This window comes from Galleria mellonella, unplaced genomic scaffold (genome assembly GCF_026898425.1).
Source record: "Galleria mellonella isolate WM207_F2 unplaced genomic scaffold, CSIRO_AGI_GalMel_v1 utg23, whole genome shotgun sequence".
NCBI classification, from domain to species: Eukaryota; Metazoa; Arthropoda; class Insecta; order Lepidoptera; family Pyralidae; genus Galleria; species Galleria mellonella.
In genome coordinates, this window is record NW_026442045.1 from 1,292,095 (window position 1) to 1,315,902 (window position 23,808).

Sequence of the window (23,808 nt, forward strand, 5' to 3'; positions counted from 1 at the left end):
TTCGATAGCATTTTTGCACTATTGGGAATGGGAGACAAGCCAACGGCCCACGTGAATAAAAGTAGCAACCATCAACCGTTGTCGAGACATAAATGACATTATGGGCCATAGAACCCATCCCTCGTTGCTATTTCTAAGAACTAACTTCTTTTGTCTCTTGTGTCAGCAAACATTAGCTAACCCTTCAGATTAAAGCAATAGAAGCGTAGTTGCTTCAAAGCAAACGCAATACAATAATAGTTATTCCTAAACGATCCAAACAAATTTTAACCACCGGCGAACAGATTACAAATATTAAAAACGAATAAAATTAACGTAACAATATCACGATGAAATATTACAAAAATAATTATGACATGAACTAACAAAGATAATGTGACGTGACCTGGACAATTTTAAGGTCGTAGCATCATATTTCGCATATCGCTGAAGTAACAGTATATAAAAATTCCTATCTATTCTAGAAACTGGCTGTTGACTAAAATAATACTCTTCTCAGTCGTAAACAGTAACATCATTAACGTATTTACTTTAATTGTAACAGAGATAGCATTTATCAAACAAGCTTGGTAAGAACTAAGTATTATTTGAAAACGTTACTGTTGCAAACAAACATTATATTTTGTTTACAAGCGATACATTGGTTATAGCATGAAAATGACAGTTTAGTTATAGTAATGGCTATTATTTTATGTCGAGGTTTGACGTAAAATGATGGCACTTCACTTTTCCGTATATAAACAATCAGTTACAGTGACACTTTCATAATAGTTGTTAAGGATGAAGATCATCTGTCGCATGAATAAACAATTAAATATAAGTATTTACTTGTTTATTTAAATACTAATTCATACAAAGGTAAAATTTTCATTATTATAGCTACCTATATGCAAATGAAGGTTAAAATCAATTTTACACTTCACGGATCTAAGCCATTCTAATATTATGTCGCAAATGAATGTCGAATTTGTTTTGATTTCAAAGATGTCTATAATAAGATAACGTGTTAAGGTTTTTGGGTGTAACACATACACTGATGATGGATATTCAACATAACTAGCACTTGGCTGTCGCACTTACTTACGACTGCTACAGGGTCGTCAAGTAAGAACCTCCATCTTAGTGTTAAATATGACTACTATGTATTTGTTCGAGCCTCGACTCATAATGGCATCTTTAAATTGAGCAACTAAGCGTTCAAGGTGAGCCACATATTAAAAAACTAAACAATATTACGCGTGTTTGGAAAGCTTAATACCTTGACGACATTTGATCACACATCGAGTGGACTGCTCGAGTTTAACAAGATCGAGTCTCTCTCCACGAGGTCGATATGAAACTTCAAGGGAACAAAGGGTTGACTCATGTCCGGACCCCGGCCAGCGACGGAGAAAGGAACGATGCTAAAAATAGTACAGTGGCAGTTACGAGTGCGGCCATTGGACCTGGCCTACGCAACAACTTCTTCTTGCCCTCTTGGCCTGTATGACGCAAACGGCTCAATCATCTCAACGTGACATTAAGAGGCTATAAAACCGAGCCGACTAATATAAGATTTTCCGGAACCCAGAGTAAACGAGAGATATAATCATATACACGAAGAGACATTTATCAGATCAATAAAAGCATCAAATAAGCTCCGTGATCCACTAAAACGGTAATCAACTCACGTCGACCGGTTATAAATCAGTATTTTCCACATGTAGGTACCTTTGATTTCGTTACATAAGGCAGTGCAATGCTGGACATTTAGCACGCCAATGCAGGAAAATAGTTTTAAGAAATCGATCTAATATAAACAACCAAGTAGACTTGGTCTTAGAAGACCACCAACCAATAAGTATAGTAAGATCATATTACAGTAGGTACTTGCAAAGCGATTAACAGAAACGGCGCTACAAGTCCCACGCAGCATCACATTTCGCCAATGGAGCATGAGAGGAAATATTTTAAAATTACTTATTGTGTACAACAAACGCTGCGCTCGCACTACCTTACTCCCACGATCGGCAATTGTTTGCGTTGCACTCGAAGGTTTCTGCAATGTCTAGGTGTTGAGAAACGACGGAGGTGTCGACTTTGAGGCTAAAACCGGCTGTTTGAGAAACCTTTCGAGTTTAGATTGCGAAAAGTGTGGAAAGTTTGTATTTACTCGCATACAATTATGCAGAATTGTCAACCGACAACTGTCTATTTTTGTTTAATTTCAATTATAATGCTCCGTAACTATTTATAGTACAATATTATATACATTATTATTTATAGATTCCAAAAAAAATATTAGAATAAATAAAACCTCTCAGCTTAATTATTATAATAAAGTTTTAGTGAAAATAAGGTGTAATTAAATATAAAGACTAAAACTATCAAGAAAGTTATAGCAAACTAATTCTGCGGAAGTTTACACTGCATTGTGACAACATTTTGGCTCTTGAGGTAAAAACACAATGCTTTTATCGGCACACGTGAAAAGTTAATCTCGTCACGTGGCTATGTCTACATTAATCAACTCCTACAGTTGGCGTGTTTTACAAGTATAATCAGATGATTGTATAATTATTAACAATAAACTTCATATTACGAACGATTACTACTTTTGTAGACGCTCAAACTTCAAAGGTACAAACAATATTCTTATACTGAAAAAGCACCAAATAAGAAGTAAGGTTCCTTCTCCATAAAGGGACAATATTATATGACCCTACTATTTACTATTATGTTGAAGTCATCTCTATACTTATAGATTTTATTTCAAATTGTTCTACCTTTATGTTGGTGTATTGTACTTAATCCCCTACTAATACTGGGCGGTAAATAGGGAATAAAATCATCACGATGGACCAACTGACATGACATTACTAGTACCTCGATAACGTATACCGATAGTGCAGACTAAGTTAACATTTCATTTTCTAAAACACTAGTATGCAAAACTAAAATAGGTACCTAATACAATAATGTTAGTTGAACGATACTTCGAGTTGCATGCGAGCGTCGAGCATGGCGAGATTGCACGCTCCGCCGCCCCACGTGATTACACGCCTTACTGACCAACTAACAACCAGCGAAATAGGTAACAAATGGCAATCACAACAGCCAAAAACTGCTAACTGCCAATTGCAATCGCGAATTTGGAAATGGTTAGTAGATGTCACAATGTATCCCGTTTGTTATGTTACGTGATATGTGAATCTTAACAAGTACAATTTGCTTCACAAAAAAAACCGATACAATTCTTATTTTAAAAAAGACGAATCGTATCGATGAACGATAAAATACTTTGTAGATACATTACATTAAAAATATTAAAATTTAGAACGTAGTATCGTGTGTCTACAAATAGATTTTGTTTAGTAACAGTTTTTTACTCTGCAAGGAAAAATGGTCGCCGCAATTATCACAAACTATAGTGACGTTAACGTTAACATTTTCTGTTGTAAAAATAATTATCAAAATCGGATCAAAATTGACGATGAAATCAAATAACATAACCACAAAAGCAATCAGACAAAAAAACCAGACGAATTGAGAGAGTGCTCCTTTTGAAAGTCGATTAATTTAAAAGAAAATGAGAATAGGTATTTCTGGAAACATTACCTATAGATCATCATCATTATATCAGCCCTTAACCATCTAATACTGAACATAAACCTCCTCCGTGGGGGGTTTTGCCAGTAGTTATACCTATAGATGTTCCTTAGAATATAATAAATCGTCTATAATTCTACATCCACTAGGAAAAAGTCCCATAATACAAGACACCATAAGATTCAGCACAAGGAGAAGAAACGGAACAAAGAGCTTTTATCTCAGGACGAGAGCGGCACAAAAAGTATTGAAAATAATGGCGAGCGGTTGTATTTGTAAATAGGCAAGTGGCAGGTAGAACGTTGTAGGTGTATTCACAAGTTCAACGGTTTTATATGAGATTTTTTTGTGAACCTTTTACTATAGCGAACACTGAAAAGAAAATACGGTACGCACCTTTCAAAATTCCCACTGGCAAATAATACGTAGCGTACCATAATATAACTATATACGTTATGGTTTAATTGCATGGCAAAGTACATATTATAACTTGAACGGTATTATCATAAAGTTGTTAAATAGAAACCGTATTATTATTTAGTCATACTGAATATTGCGTTCACTAACAGTAAATTTCTAGATCTTCTAGGCAGTAAACATGTAATCATTGAAAAATAGCTTATGATGGTGATAAGTTTATGTTTTAAGGCAATTAAAAATATTTATTTTCATATTGCTATTAATTTATTAATACTGTAAGCAACCACGAGTCTAGATAAATAAACTCTAATTAACTTAGATCCTTTCAATCACTTAATGATCAGACGGAGACTTTGTACAAAAATAGTCTTGGATACCTTTGTCTCATTCTTATTTCTGCCGTAAAGCAGTTGTTTTCATAGTTGTGTTTCGGTTTGAAGGGTGGAATATGGCAATGAAATTACAGGGTACAAAAGCACACCTTAGTCACCAGGAATGGCAATGCATGAAGTCTACCATGGACGACCCAGTATACTCAGTGTCCTTTGTGCTATTCATGTTTATAGGCTACGGTTACCACTTTCCATCAGGTGTATCGTCAGCTTGTAAGGCCATTCTAATTTGCATAAAAATTCTTTAGCGTCAATATAGTTAGAGAATCAAATTTTGTAGTAATTTAATTATTGTAATTTAGTTTTTTTAGATTAGTAGAAAATAATGGTAATTTACATTATTTTCTATTATGATTTTTTTTCTCGTGTCTCGTATCATATCAAGAGCTCAAAATTGTGCCCCTTATATAAACAATTTCCTTATCGATATATATACTCGAATACAAAACACAGCGACCCCAAGCAACAAGTGTCTTTTACGCAAAAGAAACGACCACAAAAACGCAGCAGGTAGTGTACGAGAGGGGCGAACCATTTATAACTATGTGATTTAGCTAATAGAACCGGTTTTACATCGCAATATCATATAAAACCTCCCAAACCGGCTTGGTAAACGACTACGATCTTTATTATGATAGCCACAGATGCGTTTCAAGGAACACGTGGTACCGTGAGGTACGCCATTTATTCATGACTCGTCTGTCTACACTGCACCCCTGCTGAGATTTGAAAAGGATCATAACAAAAACGCATCGTGAGTTTGAGTATTCAAAACCAGTTATTATTAGATATTTGTTTAAAAATTACTTAAGTAAAAATAATCCTATATATATGTATGTATATATGTATATTAATTGTATCAATACATAATGCTATGATGTAACTAATTCATTACAATAATTTTGTTGTTCTTAAGATTCATGTAGCGTTGTCTGTAGCATTTTATGTATCCTCTGAGTCGTAAAATGTTCTTACGGATATTTCCAAGCAGGTACTAAATATAAGTAAACACATATTATAAATACATATTTATGAAACGTATACATAACCTGGGTACTTATTATTGGTAATATTTATTTGTATTATTATACCCACAATATTAGCATGTTTTTTGCTTGTGTATTAAGATTACGTCCAGAGGTTAAACACTGAAATATGTTTACATTATAAACCTACAATGTTGAAAAAAAAAACATTAAAAAGAAATTTAATATATTAGAAAAAAATATATAAAAGATTTACGAGACAATAAAAAATGTAAAAACTACATCCATCATTGCCTTTGGGGTATGTAATATCGACATCCTTTGTTTGTATCCAATTAATTTGTTATCTATGAACATATTTATATATACCTATTGTTATTGATCGATTGTTTACGACTATTCACCTCAAATATTAAATAATAATGAATAATTCTAAATCTCACATTCACGGGCATCATAGCAAAGTTAAAATTTTCGAAACATTCGCTTTATCTATTCATGCATCTATCAATTTTCAAACTAATAATATTCAGCTATTCTAAATTAAATTGACAAGCAAAATATTAATAATTAATAATAGCAAAACTAAGACGTAAGTATTTGTTTTATCAGCAAAATTTGTAGGGTAGATTTATGCGCAACTTATACCAAGTTACTTTAAATGAATCCTTAGCAACATTCCTAGACTTTAATGTACACCTTCTTATCCTTTTTTCAAAGCAAAAGTGTCTAAAATAAATTAAACAAATTAATTCTATACCTGGTATATATTATGGAATAAGCTATCGACGATATTATCAAACATCATATGACAAAGTCGTAATTATAATTTCCATAGTACAAGAACGGTTATTTGTGGTCTTAGTTAACTTTTTAGTAAATGTCATAAGTCTAAAGTTACGAATTAGAGTCCTGATGTAGGTACTCTTTGGATAAATAACATGTAAAGACTATACAAATATACTAATTCTATCTAACTCCTTCCTATTTCCTTGGGAACGGCTGGTAAATTATGTAAACAGTAGGTAAGTTAGTTATTTACCAGTTTGCGCTAAGTAATACTTAGACACGAGAATTTGCTCCTGCACTGGAATACTTAGTTTGCCTGCAGGCAGTACACGCAACTGCAACTGGTTTTGCTTATTTCCCGTGTCATAACTATCTATACTATTACTGACGACTCGTTCCGTAGTTTCCCAGATACATGGTTTTTACAGTATAGCGACAACAAACTTTTTCTAAATTATGTAATTATTATTGCTATAGTACATGTCTAATAATAAAAAACGATGGTGGTATAGTAAAATAGAAATAATTTAAATAGATTCACTTTTTTTTAAATAGCGTACACAAACAGGAAAAAATATACTATCGAATCGAAGATCTTTCCTAAAATCGTTAAAAATCAAAATAGATACACAATCAAAAATGCATTTAATCACCGATTAATACAAATGTAAATCAGGTATTTATGATACTAATTTGGGCGTGTACCTCTTTAGACATTCAAAACATTTTTTCTTTAGAAGAGTGAAAATGGAATACTATTCCATTACCATTATTATTGAGTGATGATACACCATGGCAAAATCACTAGTAATTTACGGATGATGGTTTCCAAGGAGAACTGCGTGGAGGTCGACCCAATAAGTTGCTAGCAATGACGATTAATTTTCACAAATTAGTTTTGGCAAATTGGACAAAAATCACGTTAGAAGTTAGTAACTGAGAAATAAGTATTGACGAGTATATACGAGTCATAGGTTAACCCAAAATATTAATATTCTAGACATTACTTCAGATACGAACAAAGTACATGTTCATATGTATTATAATAAATATACAGTTTATACTTTTCCATTGTGTTTATAAGCACCTACTACGTATGTAATATTTTATTCCGTGAACGTAAAAAGGATCAGAATAGCAAGCAAGCTCAATAGAATTTGAATGACTTCACTACAGACAAGTTGGAATTTCTTTCTTTACTTATTGAATTACATATCAGATAACCTATAATAGATAATACTAAAGAAATTTAATTGAAGCTCCATAAAAAAAGCCCTGAACACGTATTTTATTTTAACAGTATAGGAGTAAATTCTGTCGATTTAAAAAAGAGTTATCAAAATTAGGATTGGTGTAGTACACATTGTTCGTAGTTCGTAGTGGCGTAGTTTATTTGAAGACGCATTTAAACTGTGTACATTTTATTAGAATCAGTCAAATTAGTATGCGATACGATTTGACCCCTCCATCACATAAAATTGTGTACAACGTTAAGGTCATTGTTAATTTAGATAATCATATTTACGGAAAAATCACCTAGATGATGTCAGTACCAAATAATCATGTTGAATTCATTTAGATTACCATACGAGCGAAATCAACGGCGCAGCTACATAAAATTATAATAATAAACAACGCAGCCAATTAGAAACAATATTCTAATTAAAACATACACGATTTGAAACAAGATACTATTATAATGTCGAAATGAGACACGAGATTCGTAGCCTGAGATAGTATGACTAATATTACGACGATGAATTAATATATAACAATCTGTTAATAACATTTCGTTATTCGTATAAGAACCTAATCACGTTAACCTCAAATGGAAACTCATTATCATCATTATAATGAACCAATTGCCGTCCACTCCTAGATATATGGCTTTCTTAAAACATACCACTGAGCGCTATCTTCGGCTCTCATTATTTGCAGCCTATACGTAGTCATTCATCCAGCTGCAGATCCTCCTACTACATATGCTAATTCATGGCCTCCTCTCTAGAACACGTTTATCAGTTCTACAGCAGCTTAGAGTTCTAAGGCAGTTTGTCTTTCCAAAATTCATTTTTTATATTAATTTTGGAATCAATACCTCAGACAAACTCCAAGAGTATCTTTTTTGAAATAAATGGAAAATGATAGATTTCAATTATTACTATTTTTATAAGGCATATTAAAATTTTCCATTGTCCTTCGAAATACCGAGTAAAACAAATCTTGAACACAATCGAAGACACGTACAAGTAAAAAATAATTGGCAATTGACTAATGATATTTCACTGATCACGTCGTACATATCTACGAAGGTATCGTATCTAGGTATTTTGGAATTGCTTTCTAAACATTAGTTAGGTACTAATATTAACATTCAACAATTGCTTAACATTTCGGAGCATTAGATTTTACTTCAATGGAGTTAAAAAATTGTTGCCCCCACCTACAAATGCCTGCGTAATCAGTTGTCATGATGTATAGTGTATAGATGGATTTGTATTTATACATAACTTGGGCAGAAAGCCATGGGCAGAGGGCATTGTCCGTGTGATGACAGTGGTATAAGAATACAATATGGTACTACTCCTTTTTATCATCAGAATGTCGCAGACGACTAAGAGCACAATATTCAAGACGCAAGAAAGAGAAAACTCGAAATAAAGCCCTGTACCAAGACCCATAGCCATGGTATCGTTAATCCAATATTTAGCGATGATAAGTAAACGAGTACTTATATCTATATGAATGACAGATTACATATTATTTTCCCCTTTCCTTAGTGTGTTAATGTAACAAATGAGAGATATACCTCCTACCTAAAATAGCTGTATTGATTTTGTGACAATTTGTATTTTTTAATAAGTAAAAATAATAGGGTTCCAGCGATGGATAAGGATAATGTTAAAAATTTAAAAGATGTTTAGAATAATAGAATAAATTTATTTTGACGGCTGTAACAATTTGAATAAAATTTTGTACACAATTTGACCATATCCTAAATTAACACTCAGATGGGATGCTTTCATACAATACTATTCACGTAGGCAAAGTACAACTGGTAACAAAATATATTGTCACGTAAAAATGTTTGTGTTCAATGATTAGTAGCCCATTACATTACATAATTTTGTGCACTATAGAAGTCTATTAAATTAATAAACAGCTAAAATAAAAAGATTTTACAGATGTAAATTGATCATAGGTCAGTGTGACATATTACCTATATACCTATAACGTTTTTGTTTATTTTAAACCAGCTGTATCCCGCAGCTTCGTCCCGTGAATCAATACATAAAGTACTATAATATCTATGTGCCAAAGTTTGGATAGGTATAATCTAACGGTCTAATAAATTTTATTCAATTTTGTTAAATATTTTTAGCGTGAAAGATTAACAAACAAACATACTTTTATTCGTTCAAGCACTTATTATATTAATAGTATATAATTAATTTTTAACTGTAATAATTAGCACAATATTAATTAATCGTTATAATTAATACAATAATAATAGAACTAACTGACCCGACACATTTTTTTCTATCAAAAGCCCTTAGGAACAATATGCATGGAAAAAAGAAAAATAGATTTTCTACAGATTTCATCGAATTTTCTTCAATTTCTCGCATGATAAAAATCTAGCTAAAGTACAACTAATATTTAAAAAAAAATGCCGAATTAGACCAGCAGTTCTCGAGTTTTGCGCTTAGCAACACATTTAACGATTCATTTTATTAGATACGGTAGGTATTAGATAGGTAGATAAATTAATAAAGCGATAGCTACCAATGCCAATATATCTTTTTAAAAATTAGTTATAATCACAGTTAAAATAAAAATTAACTTTAAAAATTTTTTTGGTATCTTTTTTTTAAATTCGTGTCCAGTTATTTCTAAATCGACAGATAAGTAAAAATTAAATTCAAATATATTTTTTTTACCCAAAGATATTACTAGATAAAGAAGGAAATAACAGTATTAATAAATTATTTTTATTGACACGAAACTAATGTTTACCTGCAGCGAAGTAGGTAGTAAGTACGTATATAAATATATGTACTGTGATTAGATAGCTGTATGACTGTAACATAGTAGGTATATTATTATGACATAATATTGTTTTGGTGCCACATTATACCTACTAGGTATTTAATAGCCGATACATATACTTACCAACCTATCTTTTAATGTTTAATATGAAACAAAAACCTACCCTTAGGTAAACATTTAAAATTTCAACGGCTAAAATTTATTTGTTTTACAGTGATTAGACAGATAATTTCCTACAGCAAGATTCTTAATAGAGAATAATGGAATAGCAACCCCGCCTGTGCTATCATCGATACGACTGGAGGGACACCAATGAGTGATGATAGGTGAGAATGAAACCAGATCAATTAGCCCATTATGACGGAATTAACAAGAATTAATCACAATAGTCGATCTGACCCCACTGCTAGCAATATACCATATATTGCTAGCAATGGGGATTAATGTCCCCATTAATAACAATCTCTCTCCACACGGTACACCAAGGCATGAATTATATATTTGCCTATCTACGAGTAGGTACTCGAAATGTTACTTGTGATAGTTTTGTTTTCTTAACCTATAAGTAATTTGAACAATTTGGCATAAAACGTTGTATTACTGGTGGTGATTTAAAAATAAATAAAGTAAACATACCTTCAAGTACAGATCATCAAAACCGTACAGCGCAGACTGATGCATTATGGCAGTAGACATCATGTAAAACTAATTCGACACTTAATCCAGGGTATTTTGATGTTTGTTCCTCGTGTTATTCGCAAACAGATTCACTGCAGCACGTTGTGACAGGTCGACAAACTCACTGCAATTTTTTTTCAAGTCCAAAATGTTGACGAGAATTTTACAAAAATGTCTAAATTACGAATCGTGATATTATAGGAAATTCGTTGCGATATTGTTTTATCGTTTGACGACCACAGATTGTGCCCGAACTAGTTGGTCGAGGGCTGCGATTTTTTTTGTGCCCCCCACAATAATGCCAGATCAGTAATTTTTGAACACAATTTCGCAGTTGTCGCGAAAATGTACAAAACAGTCCTTTGTTTTCGAAATGTCTTCACTTATTTTCGCGTCTATACGGAAATTCACAATGTTAGTCAAAATTCTTCGCGAATAGTATAAACGTCAACTTTGTCAATAAATACTTTTTTTCTCGACTGTATACTCCAAAACGTTTTAATAATTCTGGCCGTATAAATCGCAAGATAAAAAAATAAATCGCAGAGTCAACGTCCGCGCAAGACGCACCACACGTTCATTCCGTATCACGCTTGCTCGCGCACTGAGTACTTGAATACATCTAGTTTGCGATCGCCGGCGATTCGTGAACCGGCGGCAGCGGGCGGGTGGATTTTGTTTTCAAATCAAACAGCACGTTCATGTTTTGGAGCGAGATTCGTTTTCCATTCGGATGCGCCCGGCAAACCTCGGTTTTATTCGACTTTATATTTTGCTAATTCGTGTGGTGCCATAATAACAACAAAATTAAACAAATGTATGAAATTATATAATTATGTTTAATCATGGTTTATTTTTGATAAAAATTAATTTAACTAAACAAACAAAAGTAAATAATATTTTTATAATAGTTATTTTTGGACTAGATAAGCCGAAAGAGACACCTATTAATTTAAGTTCCTTTCGCAAATGGGTTTCCAAGAATATATTATCTGTCTTTCAGGTTCAATTCTCGGAAGAGGCAAATTAGAAGAGTTCCGAAAAGGCTTCAATTTCGGTATTTTGGGTTAAGTGTTAACCCGAATACTTATTAATTATCCCGTTATTCAGTTTCTTTTTTAGAACATAACATAAGGTATCAAGTACTACTTAAATACGGTTATGTCTAGTCTAGTAAGTAGGTTACCTTTAAATATTTTAATGGAACTACATTTTACATTCTATCACTGTTAAAATGTATTTTAAAAAATAAACATTTAACCTAGCATTGAAAAAATCTTTTGCAAATTAAACTCTACTTTCAAAATTTTATATAAGTATCTATACAAACTTATAAAAACGATAGATTTGATTTTTTTTGTTTGTAATGATAAATTAAAAAATAACTGATTTTCTGAAAAGTTCTTTATCTAGAATGCTACTTTATCAGCAAGTTACATGAGTGTGTAATTTATCACTACATAGTATAAAACAAAGTCGCTGTCGCTGTCTGTCCGTCCCTATGTATGCTTAAATCTTTAAAACTACGCAACGGATTTTGAAGCGGTTTTTTTAATAGATAGAGTGACTTAAGAGGAACGTTTATATATATAATACATGCATAATATTGTAGAGGAACACTGATAAATTTAGAGGTTTCTAATGTGATGTTGTAAATAAACACATTTTTTTGCGCTTACATTGCAAACGCTGGCTGAACCCCACGACATAAATCAAAATAATATACTTTTGTTAAAGAAGTTATACATAAATAATAATTAATTAAACATTATACGAGGTCTGTCCGGAAAGTTCGTATAAAAGTGTTCTGGAATGCGAGAAAGAGGAGTGGGGAGGCCAGGTAAGCGCAGGACCCCTTCCTTATGTCCCTAACAATGCTTCAGTTCTGGTCTGACCGCCGTGCGGTGCGAACTGGCTTGTCACGCCATCTGTGAAGTTACCTCTTAACGAAACCCCGTCGGCATGGAGCCCGCTTCCGTTGAAGAGCAGCGCGTCGTAATCAAGTTTCTCTCGAAACTCGGCAAGAATGGCCGTGAAATTTTTGCCGATCTCAGAACAGTTTATGGGGATGATGCTGTGAAGGAACCAACCGTCCACAAGTGGCTAAAAAGATTCAGAGAGGGCCGAGACAATGTTGATTGTTTTTTTCGATGTTCGGGGGATTGTCCATCAAGAATTCGTCCCTCCAGGCCAGACAGTTGATGGAAAATTCTACGTCGATGTGCTCAGACGCCTCAAAGCTCGTGTGGCACGAGTTCGTCCAGAATTGGCGCGAGAGGGGCGTTGGATTCTTCACCACGACAATGCCCCTGCCCACACCTCTCTTGTTGTCCGTGAGTTTTTGAGTAAAAATTCCATTACGGTGACCGAACACCCCCCTATTCGCCGGATTTGGCCCCGTGTGACTTCTTCTTGTTCCCAAAAACCAAATTGGTACTTCGGGGGCGGCATTTGGGGGACATAAATGAGATAAAAAAAGCTACGACGGGGCAGCTGAGAAACCTACAACCAGAGGACTTTCAAGGAGCCTTCTCACAGTGGAAACGGCGTTGGCACAAGTGCATTATGTCACAGGGGGAGTACTTTGAAGGGGATAAAATTGATTTACCTGAATAATTGTAAAATAAAATTTTTAAAAAACTTTTATACGTACTTTCCGGACAAACCTCGTATTATTTGTGATAGTACCATAAAAATAAGAAGAATTAATGTACCGAATAAAATAATAACATACTATGACAAATCGAAAATGTATAGTCTATAGATATTTTATAAAATCAAATTACCATTGTTGTACTTTATCGATAGTTATTTAACGATTTAAGTTCATCTTATAATTACATATTCATATTATAAATGAATATATTATTATTATTATTCAACTAGCAAGTTTAAAAAAAACACTGTGCTTGTTACTCGCTTATAATGTAGCTTAGTTCTTTGTGGAAGAATTTTTAAAATCGATTAAATATTTTTAGTTTATTGATACGTGCTTATATTATACAAACAAGATATCAAATCTTAGCGTTGCCATATAATTACGAACCCTTAGCCACGGTCACATAAAGATTTACAGATGTTACTACTCTAGATTTGAGTGTCAATTAGTAAAATCCAGTTATTCCCATATTTATTCAATATAGGTTTATCTCCGTTACTTAGTTTTTCTCGACTCAGGAGCTGAACCCAGGACATCAAGTATAATGGTTTATGTACCGGTTTAATACCTCGAATCCTCAGACCAGTATACAAACGAGACATCGAATAAATTAAACGAGTAGACTAAGAATTTCCTGTCAATCAAGTAATGACCAAATATCCTGGATTAAGAATTTACCTACTCGTTATCTAAGTATAATACAAATATTCCAGGTAATTTTAAAAATTTAAATATAAATATAACTCTTTATTACTAAACAAATTTACCTTTCTAATTTTAACGTAATCTTGGAGTATAAGTAGGTATATAGATTTTGGTGAAAGAGTAAAATAAAAAAATATAATATGGCCAGAGCGTTGAACAAAAAGTTGCAATTTTAGAGCCAGTTCGAACGATCGAGATGTCCGTGGTCAGAGCTTGCTACTTGGCTGACACCAGAGTATACCAAGAGAGCGAATTAGCATTTGTATCCTAGTTTTTGATTCTCTTGATTGATCTTCTACTTTGATTTTGAGCCGTATTATTGCAAATAAGTAGTAATCTTTGTAATATTTGGTATTCTATTAAGAAGTAATATTACAAATAATGTTCTACATTTAAATGTACCATAGTCGATAATATCCTTGTTGTTTTGTTTAAAAATCCAGAAATTTTATATATATTTCACGTGAGTTGCCGTTAATAATAATAATAACTTTATTTTCTTAAACAAAATTAGCCTGTTGTACAATATAACTATGACCCCACACTAGGCAAAGCCTGTTTCGTGGAAGTCAAAGTAATACAACTGAAATACTTTTAGTATTAACGAATAAAATTATAATAATACTTATCTATGTATAATAATAACTAAATTTACTACATCTCATCTAAATCATGCGTTTTTGTTAGTCTCACTCAAGATGACTAATAGACAACAATATTCATCGCTCTTTATTAGATAAATGTTTAATTTAATTATGTGTTATATCCTATAGTTTACAGCTATAGGATCTATCTTATAGCTATCCTATAGCTTATATTATAAATTAGTATAAATATGTAATTATTAAGGAATATATTTAGCTCAAGCTTTACGTTACGTATTGTTTACACGCTTCTTGGTTGAAAGCAATAAAAAATAATAAAAAAAATTACGGGCCCCGCTCCGCTTATGTCTACGACCGCACCCGGACCCTCGGCCCGTCCCTCGAACAACTTTTTATTATGGCATTCGTTCGTTGCAAACCCGTTTGACGATTTTAGTGTTATGCGCTATGTTGCACACACAAGCTTGCGGGAATCGGAATAAGTCTTTACTGAGAGAACCCATCACCATTACGTGAATGTTCCCTGGAAATGAAACTGTTTACTACAGTCCTTTGTACCTATAACCATTAAAGCGTGTCTGTCATAGCTACTGGGGGAACGGAGTCTTAATAAAAGGGAATAGTGTCCCCACTACTAACAATATGCCCTATAAAGTTAACCTCCTCGTGGTCCTCCCTAGAAATCATCGTAGTCTAATGAATTGGGCATAATGGACCACTTTGCTTGCCTTTAATATTGGTATACTTTGAATTAGTGGAAAATGATAGAAGAGAATGGTGTTTTATTTTCCCCCCATAAATACCTATTAATTTGAAAATTTATTGACTTATAAAATTGGTTTACTGTTTGAATTAATGAAATCTATCCCTGTATCGCTAGAAACCTGAAGATAGCTACACAATTAAGCCAATCGCAACAGTTTTGACTGATTTTAATTGTGTCTAAGGTGTTAATTATTTAAATCAAGGGTACTTTTAATATAGATCAATTTAAAAAAAATACTACTGACTTGTAAGTAACACAACACGTCATCCTGTCTCGTAGTAGATAATGACGTCATTCTATATTTTTTAATATTTGAAATTGGAATAGAATGCTCATTATTTAAAGTCACAGCGCAGAGCTGAGTAAATAATTATTATCTACTATCTCTTGGTTAATTTGTAGTGAATTCATTTTTATCTATATAGGTATAAATATTAATAACTAAATACATGCAAGTAACACAATCAATAGCGAAACAGTTTGTCATTAAACATATCCTGTAAAATTTTGTGACCTCTGTGATCTTAGCTTCCTGCTTTTAATTATGTATGTTCATTATAACTATTATTACTGCAGTTTGATACGAATTCGTCATTAAAATTATGTACCTATATGATAATAAATAAATAAAAGAAATATGTTATAATAAGTCTTTTTTTTTTTAATTAATCCAACGTAATCAATCTCTCTATTCTCATGGGAATTTTTTAGTAAAATGAGTAGAAATATAAAACTTTCAGAGGAAAAGAGACGTTTAGGGTTCCGTTATATATGATATATATTTCTCTTTTATTTTCTTGTTGATCATACAAAAACATATTTTTCACACCATTTTTGTTAGGATAACATATTATAAGGGACTTCTAAAGGAAGAGGTTCTCAATTCGTCTGAATATTTTGAGTCCATACTATGTCTATTATTATGATGTTATTGTCTGAATAAATTTATATTTTAATGTAAATAACACATTTAATTTTAACAATGAATAGATTTATACAATTGTTTTTCCAGTCGATAACATTTGCTCCCATATTCGCCGCACATTATTTTGTGGTCCCATTTTTCTTACTGCTTGTTGCGACACTACTCGTAAAAACACGACTATGAGTTCTAAATTCAAATATTTAAAATTTAATGTATTTACGAAATTGGAACATATGGGTGTTTGTCGATGAGTAGGTATTTACGATTGAATTGCTTTTTTACCGACTTCAAAAAAGGAGTATTTTTAAACTATTTTGTCTGTTTGTATTGTATTGTAATTTTTTCTATGTTTGATACCTCAGAACTCCGTCATTTATAAATCGTACTAAACTAATTTGCTTTTTGCAAGTATTATTTATTATTAAGTATTTTTAACCGTACTGAACGGAACTGTCTAAAAGTTTTTACAATTGAATTTTTTGTGACTTAGCAGGTCCACTAGTATGTTTTCATTAGAAGTCACAAATAATGTCACAAAAAATTTGTTTTCAACATTGCGTATATGTCCACTATTTTTTTTTATTTATTTTGTCGTCATTTAGCCTATAGCACTCCCATAAACAAAATTAATGTAACAATACTCCATTTATTAATATCTATCAAACTGTTTAGGTCCGACGTTGCCATAAAGATTCAAATATATGTACTTTCACAAAACATTACTTTCCTGTCTCCATACGTCAATTAATATCTTTTAGTAGCACTTGTACTCATTGGGCGTGTATTACCTAATTTTGTAAGGTATTTTTTTGATGGGTGAAAATGGAATGGTAATGCTAACAAGATACGCTGGCAGAGCACTAGTGAAGGATGATAGATGAGAATGAAAACAGACCAGTTAGCCCACCATGATGAATTCATCAGGAATTAACCATGATAGTTTCCAGGGGGAACCGCGAGGAGGTTGACCTAGTTGGATATATTGCTAGCAATGGGATTCTAAGTCTCCATTACTAACAATGCCTTTCTCAATGTCCCTTACATTGGGGGGAAAGGCAAAGGAATTTTGTTAAAACAATTAGACACCCTCTTCTTATTTTTTTTTAAATTTAGCAAGATGTTATAAAATTCCCTTTCCATTACTTTTTACTTTCTATTTGTAACTATTTTTACACTATTTGCTTATATCACTAAAATTAGAAAAGCATAAAAAACACTCGAGATTTTCATTGTCCCTGTAAATAAAGTTCTATGAGATTTCGTCAAATTCTTCCCGCTGTTTTAAAAGCACGTAACGTAAACGCTGGCTTAATACATGTGCTGATGGTAATTTATTCACATACTTACCTTAATTCATTTAACTACCTTACGAAAACAGATATATTTCTAATAGTGTATTAATATACAGAACCGTATATTAATTAATGATATTCATAACGTAACCCATGATTACAATGGGTCAGTGTCAAGTGACGGTCACGTAGTGCTTACTCCAAAAGTTATGGCTTGGAAATACAATACATTGTGTGCAAACAACGGTGAGTATAATGTGAAGCTATACATAATACCTAGTAAATGTTACACTAACTCAGCATTCGTTACTTTGTATGGTAATTGTTTATGTATTTTTTTTTTCTAATATGCTCGCGCGAAATGTGGGGCATGGAACATATTACGTCGAGTGTTATGTTACTTTTAGAGTCTGTCTTTATTAGGTATTAGCGATTTGTTCCGGTTTTGCATTGAAATAAACATAAATTAGTATTTTAGGAATATTATATATTGATAATTTGGCTTACATTATTGTAATTTTTATTGGGATTTCTAATTTATTTTAAATTATATATAGGTTACTTGTTTTACTTGCGACTACACTCGCTCGGGCTTTTTATCTCGCTATTACTAACCGAGATAAAAAGTAACCTATATCCTTCTCTATCTCATATAATAAGTGTATATTACATATTGGTATACACTGTATGTCAAATTTCAAATTACTATAAGCAAACAAACTCACTTTCACATTTATAATGTTATTAAGGATGTTATTCTCTAATAATGTCTCTTAATAAATGATAATAGAATGGTAACCCCGCCTGCGCTATTGGTATACACTGGTGGGGTACCAGTGGGGGATGATAAATGAGGATGAAGCAGGTCAGTTAGCCAATCGTGACGATTTCAAGAACAAATCAATCACGATAGTTTCCAGGGGGAACCATGAGGAGGTCGACTTGATAGAGTTTATTACTAGTAACGGAGCTGCTAATTCCCATTACTAACAATCCCTTCTCCTCCCTTTCTGATAATTTAGCTTCCTATAGGTGAAAGAATTATTAAAGTCGATTGGGTAGTTTTTGTTTTGTTGTATATATAATAATTATTGGATGACTCAAGTTGTTGCTGTGTGATCCCGGAATAGAATAGGCTACCCTTTCCTTTTTCCGTAGGTGTCGTAAGAAATCACAAAGGGGTCTTAATGGTCGAGAAATGGGCAACAGCGTCCCTCTTAAAACATCTCCAAGACCTAACTGGGGTTGCAAACCTGCCTACCAAGCTAACAATTGGCGAGTATATTCAGCAATGGACAATTAACAGCGGGTGAGGTATAATAATATGACTCAGGTTGAATCTTTAGCCATGAAGAAAATAGTATCCAATAAAATTATAAAACGACAGTACAAACTAAATATGATCAAAACAAAAAAAAAAAAACTTTACCATTATGGTATTTTTTGTAACGTAATTTCATGGAAACAACAAACAATAGGCAACTACACTATTTATGGCATAACTGGCATAACTAACAAAAGAATTTCAAATACTTTTTTCGACGAATATAAATGGAGGTTTCGTAGTTCGAAAATATGTTTATGACGTTTTATTGCAGTCATTTTTGGTTTATTTTTATATATACATTATATAAAGTATGTATGTTACTTACACTACTCATATGAACATAGTGACTATTATATAATAAGGTAATCAAAATACGTTTATATTCGTCTGGAAACCGTAAATGTAATTTTTTTGTGAGGTGTTAGGTTAATAGCTATTACCGGATAACCGGATAGATTAGCTTAAATTTACGATTATGGCCATTAACGAACTGATTCGTTTTCATTTAAAAGAAATATATAATATTGTGTATGTATTTTTTTAATATCAGGCTAATATTTATTTCAATCTTCACATAAAGTCAGCAGACAAATATGTAACTAAATATAAATATTTTTTGTTCTTTTACTTATATTTATTATATATAAACAAAAAACAAATGTTGCGTAACAAAATATAATAATAGTAATTTCGCAGTTCTTATATTAATATAATAATAGTGTTCTGTAAGTGATACACAGTATATACTGTGAAGTCCATGTCTTGTATATAGGTAACAGAAATGAAAGATTTATTTGCCGTTTGCCATTCGGCGTAAAATAATAATAATAATAAATAAAAATAAAACTAGTAAAAATATGTTTCTGGAAACGAAACACTTAAAAAAACTGAATTTAAGATATCTAAGGAACAGACGAAAAATGCCAATGTCATTGTAGTTTACGTAATCTTATATATAAAAATCTCGTGTCACGGTGTCTGTGGTCGAACTCCTGCAAAACGGCTCGATCGATTTTTATGATTTATTTATTTATATTTGGTAGGTGCGAGAATAGGTCGTAAAGTATATTTCATACCACTAGCTGATTAGGGTTTCCTTATCGAGAAAAAAATATTTATATGGCAGAACAACGTTTGACGGGTCAACTAGACTTATAATAATAGTCTAAAACGATATATTTTACGATTTAAAACCAAAAGCGTTCCTAATATCATGTAAATAATGTAAGTTAGTAAATATATCTAGAGTAAATGATTTCTTTACGCTCAGAATTGTTTCATTACCTCGTTTATAGCTAAAATGTTTTGCTCATAACAGAAACAGTTGTTTAAAACAGTGATTGTTATACTTAAATTTTTTGTATTTTTCTTTATGTTCGTTTAAATTATTAAAACATAATTTATCTTATCTATATTTAAAAAGTACACGTGAAATAATAAACAATGTTTACACGTGTTTTTAAAATATACCTACATAATACATTTGACTTTGTTGATAATTTGGCTATAGGTATTTTTGTGTACGTTACGCAATATTTTCGTTATTTCTGAACCGATTTCGATATTTTTTTTTTCAGAATTTATCGTCTACATTAGTTACATATTAATTTTATCACGATAGCAGTCGCTGCTTTTTGTGTTATTAATTCCTATATTGGATAAGATGAATGAAAGAAGAATTACGAAAGAAATTTATCGAGCACAAATATATGGAGATGTCGGTAAGGGCCGTCCTAGACGAACGTATTTTAATCAAATAAGCGACATGCTAAGAAAAAGCCAAATTAAAACTATCGTAAAGTATGAATAGATTGATGAATGTAGAGGAAGAGAAAAAGGTATGTTTTAATCGTGAGACAGGCGTGATGGTTATATCTAGACGCATGTATGCTGCAATGATTATTTTTAATTACAATGATTTAGGTACTTTCACATCTCTTATAATTTTATTTAAATTGATTTCTCTATTTTTATTAACAAACGGGATAAAAAAGTAAGTTACATGTAGGTATGCTCAACTTTATAAGTACTGATTGAGTCATTATAGTGCCAAAGGATAACAAACAAGCTCAATTTTACTTTTATAATATTAGTAAGCATTATTCTTCGGTAACTACTTAATTCAGTCGCAATATTAAGTGTAGGTAGGTACGTACATGCTACATACAATTATATTAACATAGTTCATGGCTTCATTTCAGTTTGTAAACACTTCCTGTAATAATTGATTAGCATTATATTATTCAAATGTCAATCCAGATATATATGTTACATATTTCACACATAAGTTAATCACGATTTAGGCCGGCACGATGCAGATTTTTTTTTATTTAGTTCATTGTTTTTAAGGTAGTTATAGAACAGAGGACGCACATGTATTCGACCATGTAAATGTTTTAAATTATTTTAGAATACTTTTCTGAATTCGACGGAATTTGTTATGTTAATATTTTTATTTATGTTACGCTACGCATCTTTGCTATTGATCTTACGTATATGCAATCAATAGGGTTTACTGTGGAGTTAGTTATATACTAATTTATCAATACTGTTTTTTTTGTCTGAAACATAATCTTCAATTATTATTAATTGAATTCATTGATTTCATACTAACCTTATCTAGCCTGTAACCTATTAGGTACCTACCCATATTTATGTAAAACAACATATTGAAGTTGATTTTGTCACAATAAACATCTTTATTTGGAGTTAGTGTATCTGTTTTTTTTTTTTAATAAAATGTTTCTTTTTAAGTTATTTCTATAACAAAAATAATAATAATAAATATGCTCGCTATTATTATTAATTTTTTATGTAGTAATCAAAAACATTACTAGACTGTTTTTTTTTTCAGGGTGAAAATGGAATGGTAACTCTGCTTTTCGGTATACGTTGGTGAGGTACCAATGATAGATGATAGGTATATATGATAGCAGGTCACTTGGCCCATCGTGAAGGACGCAACAAGAATTTACCACGATGGTTTCCAAAGGTAACCGCGTGGAAGTCGACCTGATAGTGTATTGCTAGCAATAGGACTGTGAGAACCCATTACTAACAATCCTTTTCTCTGTTGTTGTTATGACGATGTGTAGTAAAAGGTTTCAAGCAAACAAAAATAACATATAAAATTAACTATTAAAATTCTTATTGCAATCTCAGCATATATTACCTTTATTGCCTTCCCTTTATGGTGTAAGTATAGTTTCTAAAGGGCACTACGACGATCACCTCGAACGACGACCTCTGATCGCTGCCGGGTTGTGGTATGCAACATTAAACATCTATGTGAATGGATTAACAACATCGAAAGTATCAGAAGCCGAGTGTAGTACACGTAGGTATCTGTAAGTACAATTGGGCAGAATCAGGAAGCTGATGTCTGTATTACCTTGTACAGTTTTTATTTATGGTCAAACTAGTTTTTTCCTATGGCCTTACCTGTATATTCTCACATAACACTAACTGAATTATACAGAATATTTACCTGAGATGTAATACAGTACGAGGAGTGGAAAGGGATTATTACTAATTCAAAGTTAGCAATAAATCCAATTAAGTTAACCTCCAGAAATTAACTACGACGACTTCTAGAGCGAACGCTGGGAACTATTGTGGTCAATTCCTGATGAATGCATCACAGTGAGTCAACTGACTTGTTTTCATCCTCATCTATCATCAATTACTGGTACCTCACCAGTGTAAACCAAAATAGCACAAGCAGAGTTACAATTTCATTTAAATCTTGTAACCACTAATTTTATCCATTAAAAACTCTCATTGACAGCCCTGCTCAGTTATAGAGTGTCATTGTCTAATTAAGGTGTAACATACTCACATAGTTACTACTATTGAGTAATAATTGGAGTTACCACACGCTCAACGCAACGTATGTACTACATTCAAGTACGAAATCGTGCTGGTAGTACGAGCACGCACGAAATAGTCATGCAAAAATAAAAAAAAAAACTTAAGTTTACATGTCTAGCCGCAATCAATGCCGTGCATGTGACTATAATTGTAATCGTTTCGTCATAGATTAGATAAATAAATATTACCTACTTAGAATTGCAGTTCATAATTATCTACAATGCATTCTATGTTGGTATAACTTTTATTGATGTTACAAATAAATGTTTACATAATAAAAACTATAAACTAGTTTAGCTAGTTATTGCGCTGATTAAATTACACATTGGATAGTGTGACTTCTTTATCTGGAATCAGTCGTGAGCATATTATTTATTATCAGTTTTACCACATAATAGTTCAACTTGTAATAGACAGGATCTATAACATCTGTTTATGTATAAACGGATACCTTATTAAAAATAAAAGATGTCTAAAGTAATAAATATTATTATAAAAATATAAAAACTTTGGTACGTAAAATTACATTCGAAGATTTCGCGGGCACATACTGATGAGCTCCGGAACAGACTTGTGTCTGAAATCAAAACTTCACTCGGTCAAGTTTCGATATGGGGCGAACGCAATCTAGTAGACTTCAACCCTAAGAAGACACAAGTCTGCGCGTTCACCGCAAAAAAGATGCCGTTTGTCGTATATCCTCACTTTCAGGGCGCTTCCCTCGATAATAAGTCGAGTCTGGGAATTCTTGGCGTT

The 23,808-nt window shown here is 32.2% G+C and overlaps 1 protein-coding gene across 1 annotated transcript in view; it reads right to left on the reverse strand.

Annotated features, from left to right (window-relative positions):
- Positions 1-11,568, reverse strand: part of LOC113512963 (protein TIS11) — a 45,521-nt gene extending 33,953 nt beyond the window's left edge. The window contains exon 1 of the mRNA XM_026896936.3: positions 10,862-11,568. Within this exon, the coding sequence (XP_026752737.1) occupies positions 10,862-10,924 (63 nt within the window). The 5' untranslated portion in view covers positions 10,925-11,568. The remainder of the gene's footprint in view (positions 1-10,861) is intronic.
- Between the last annotated feature and the right edge of the window lie 12,240 nt (positions 11,569-23,808).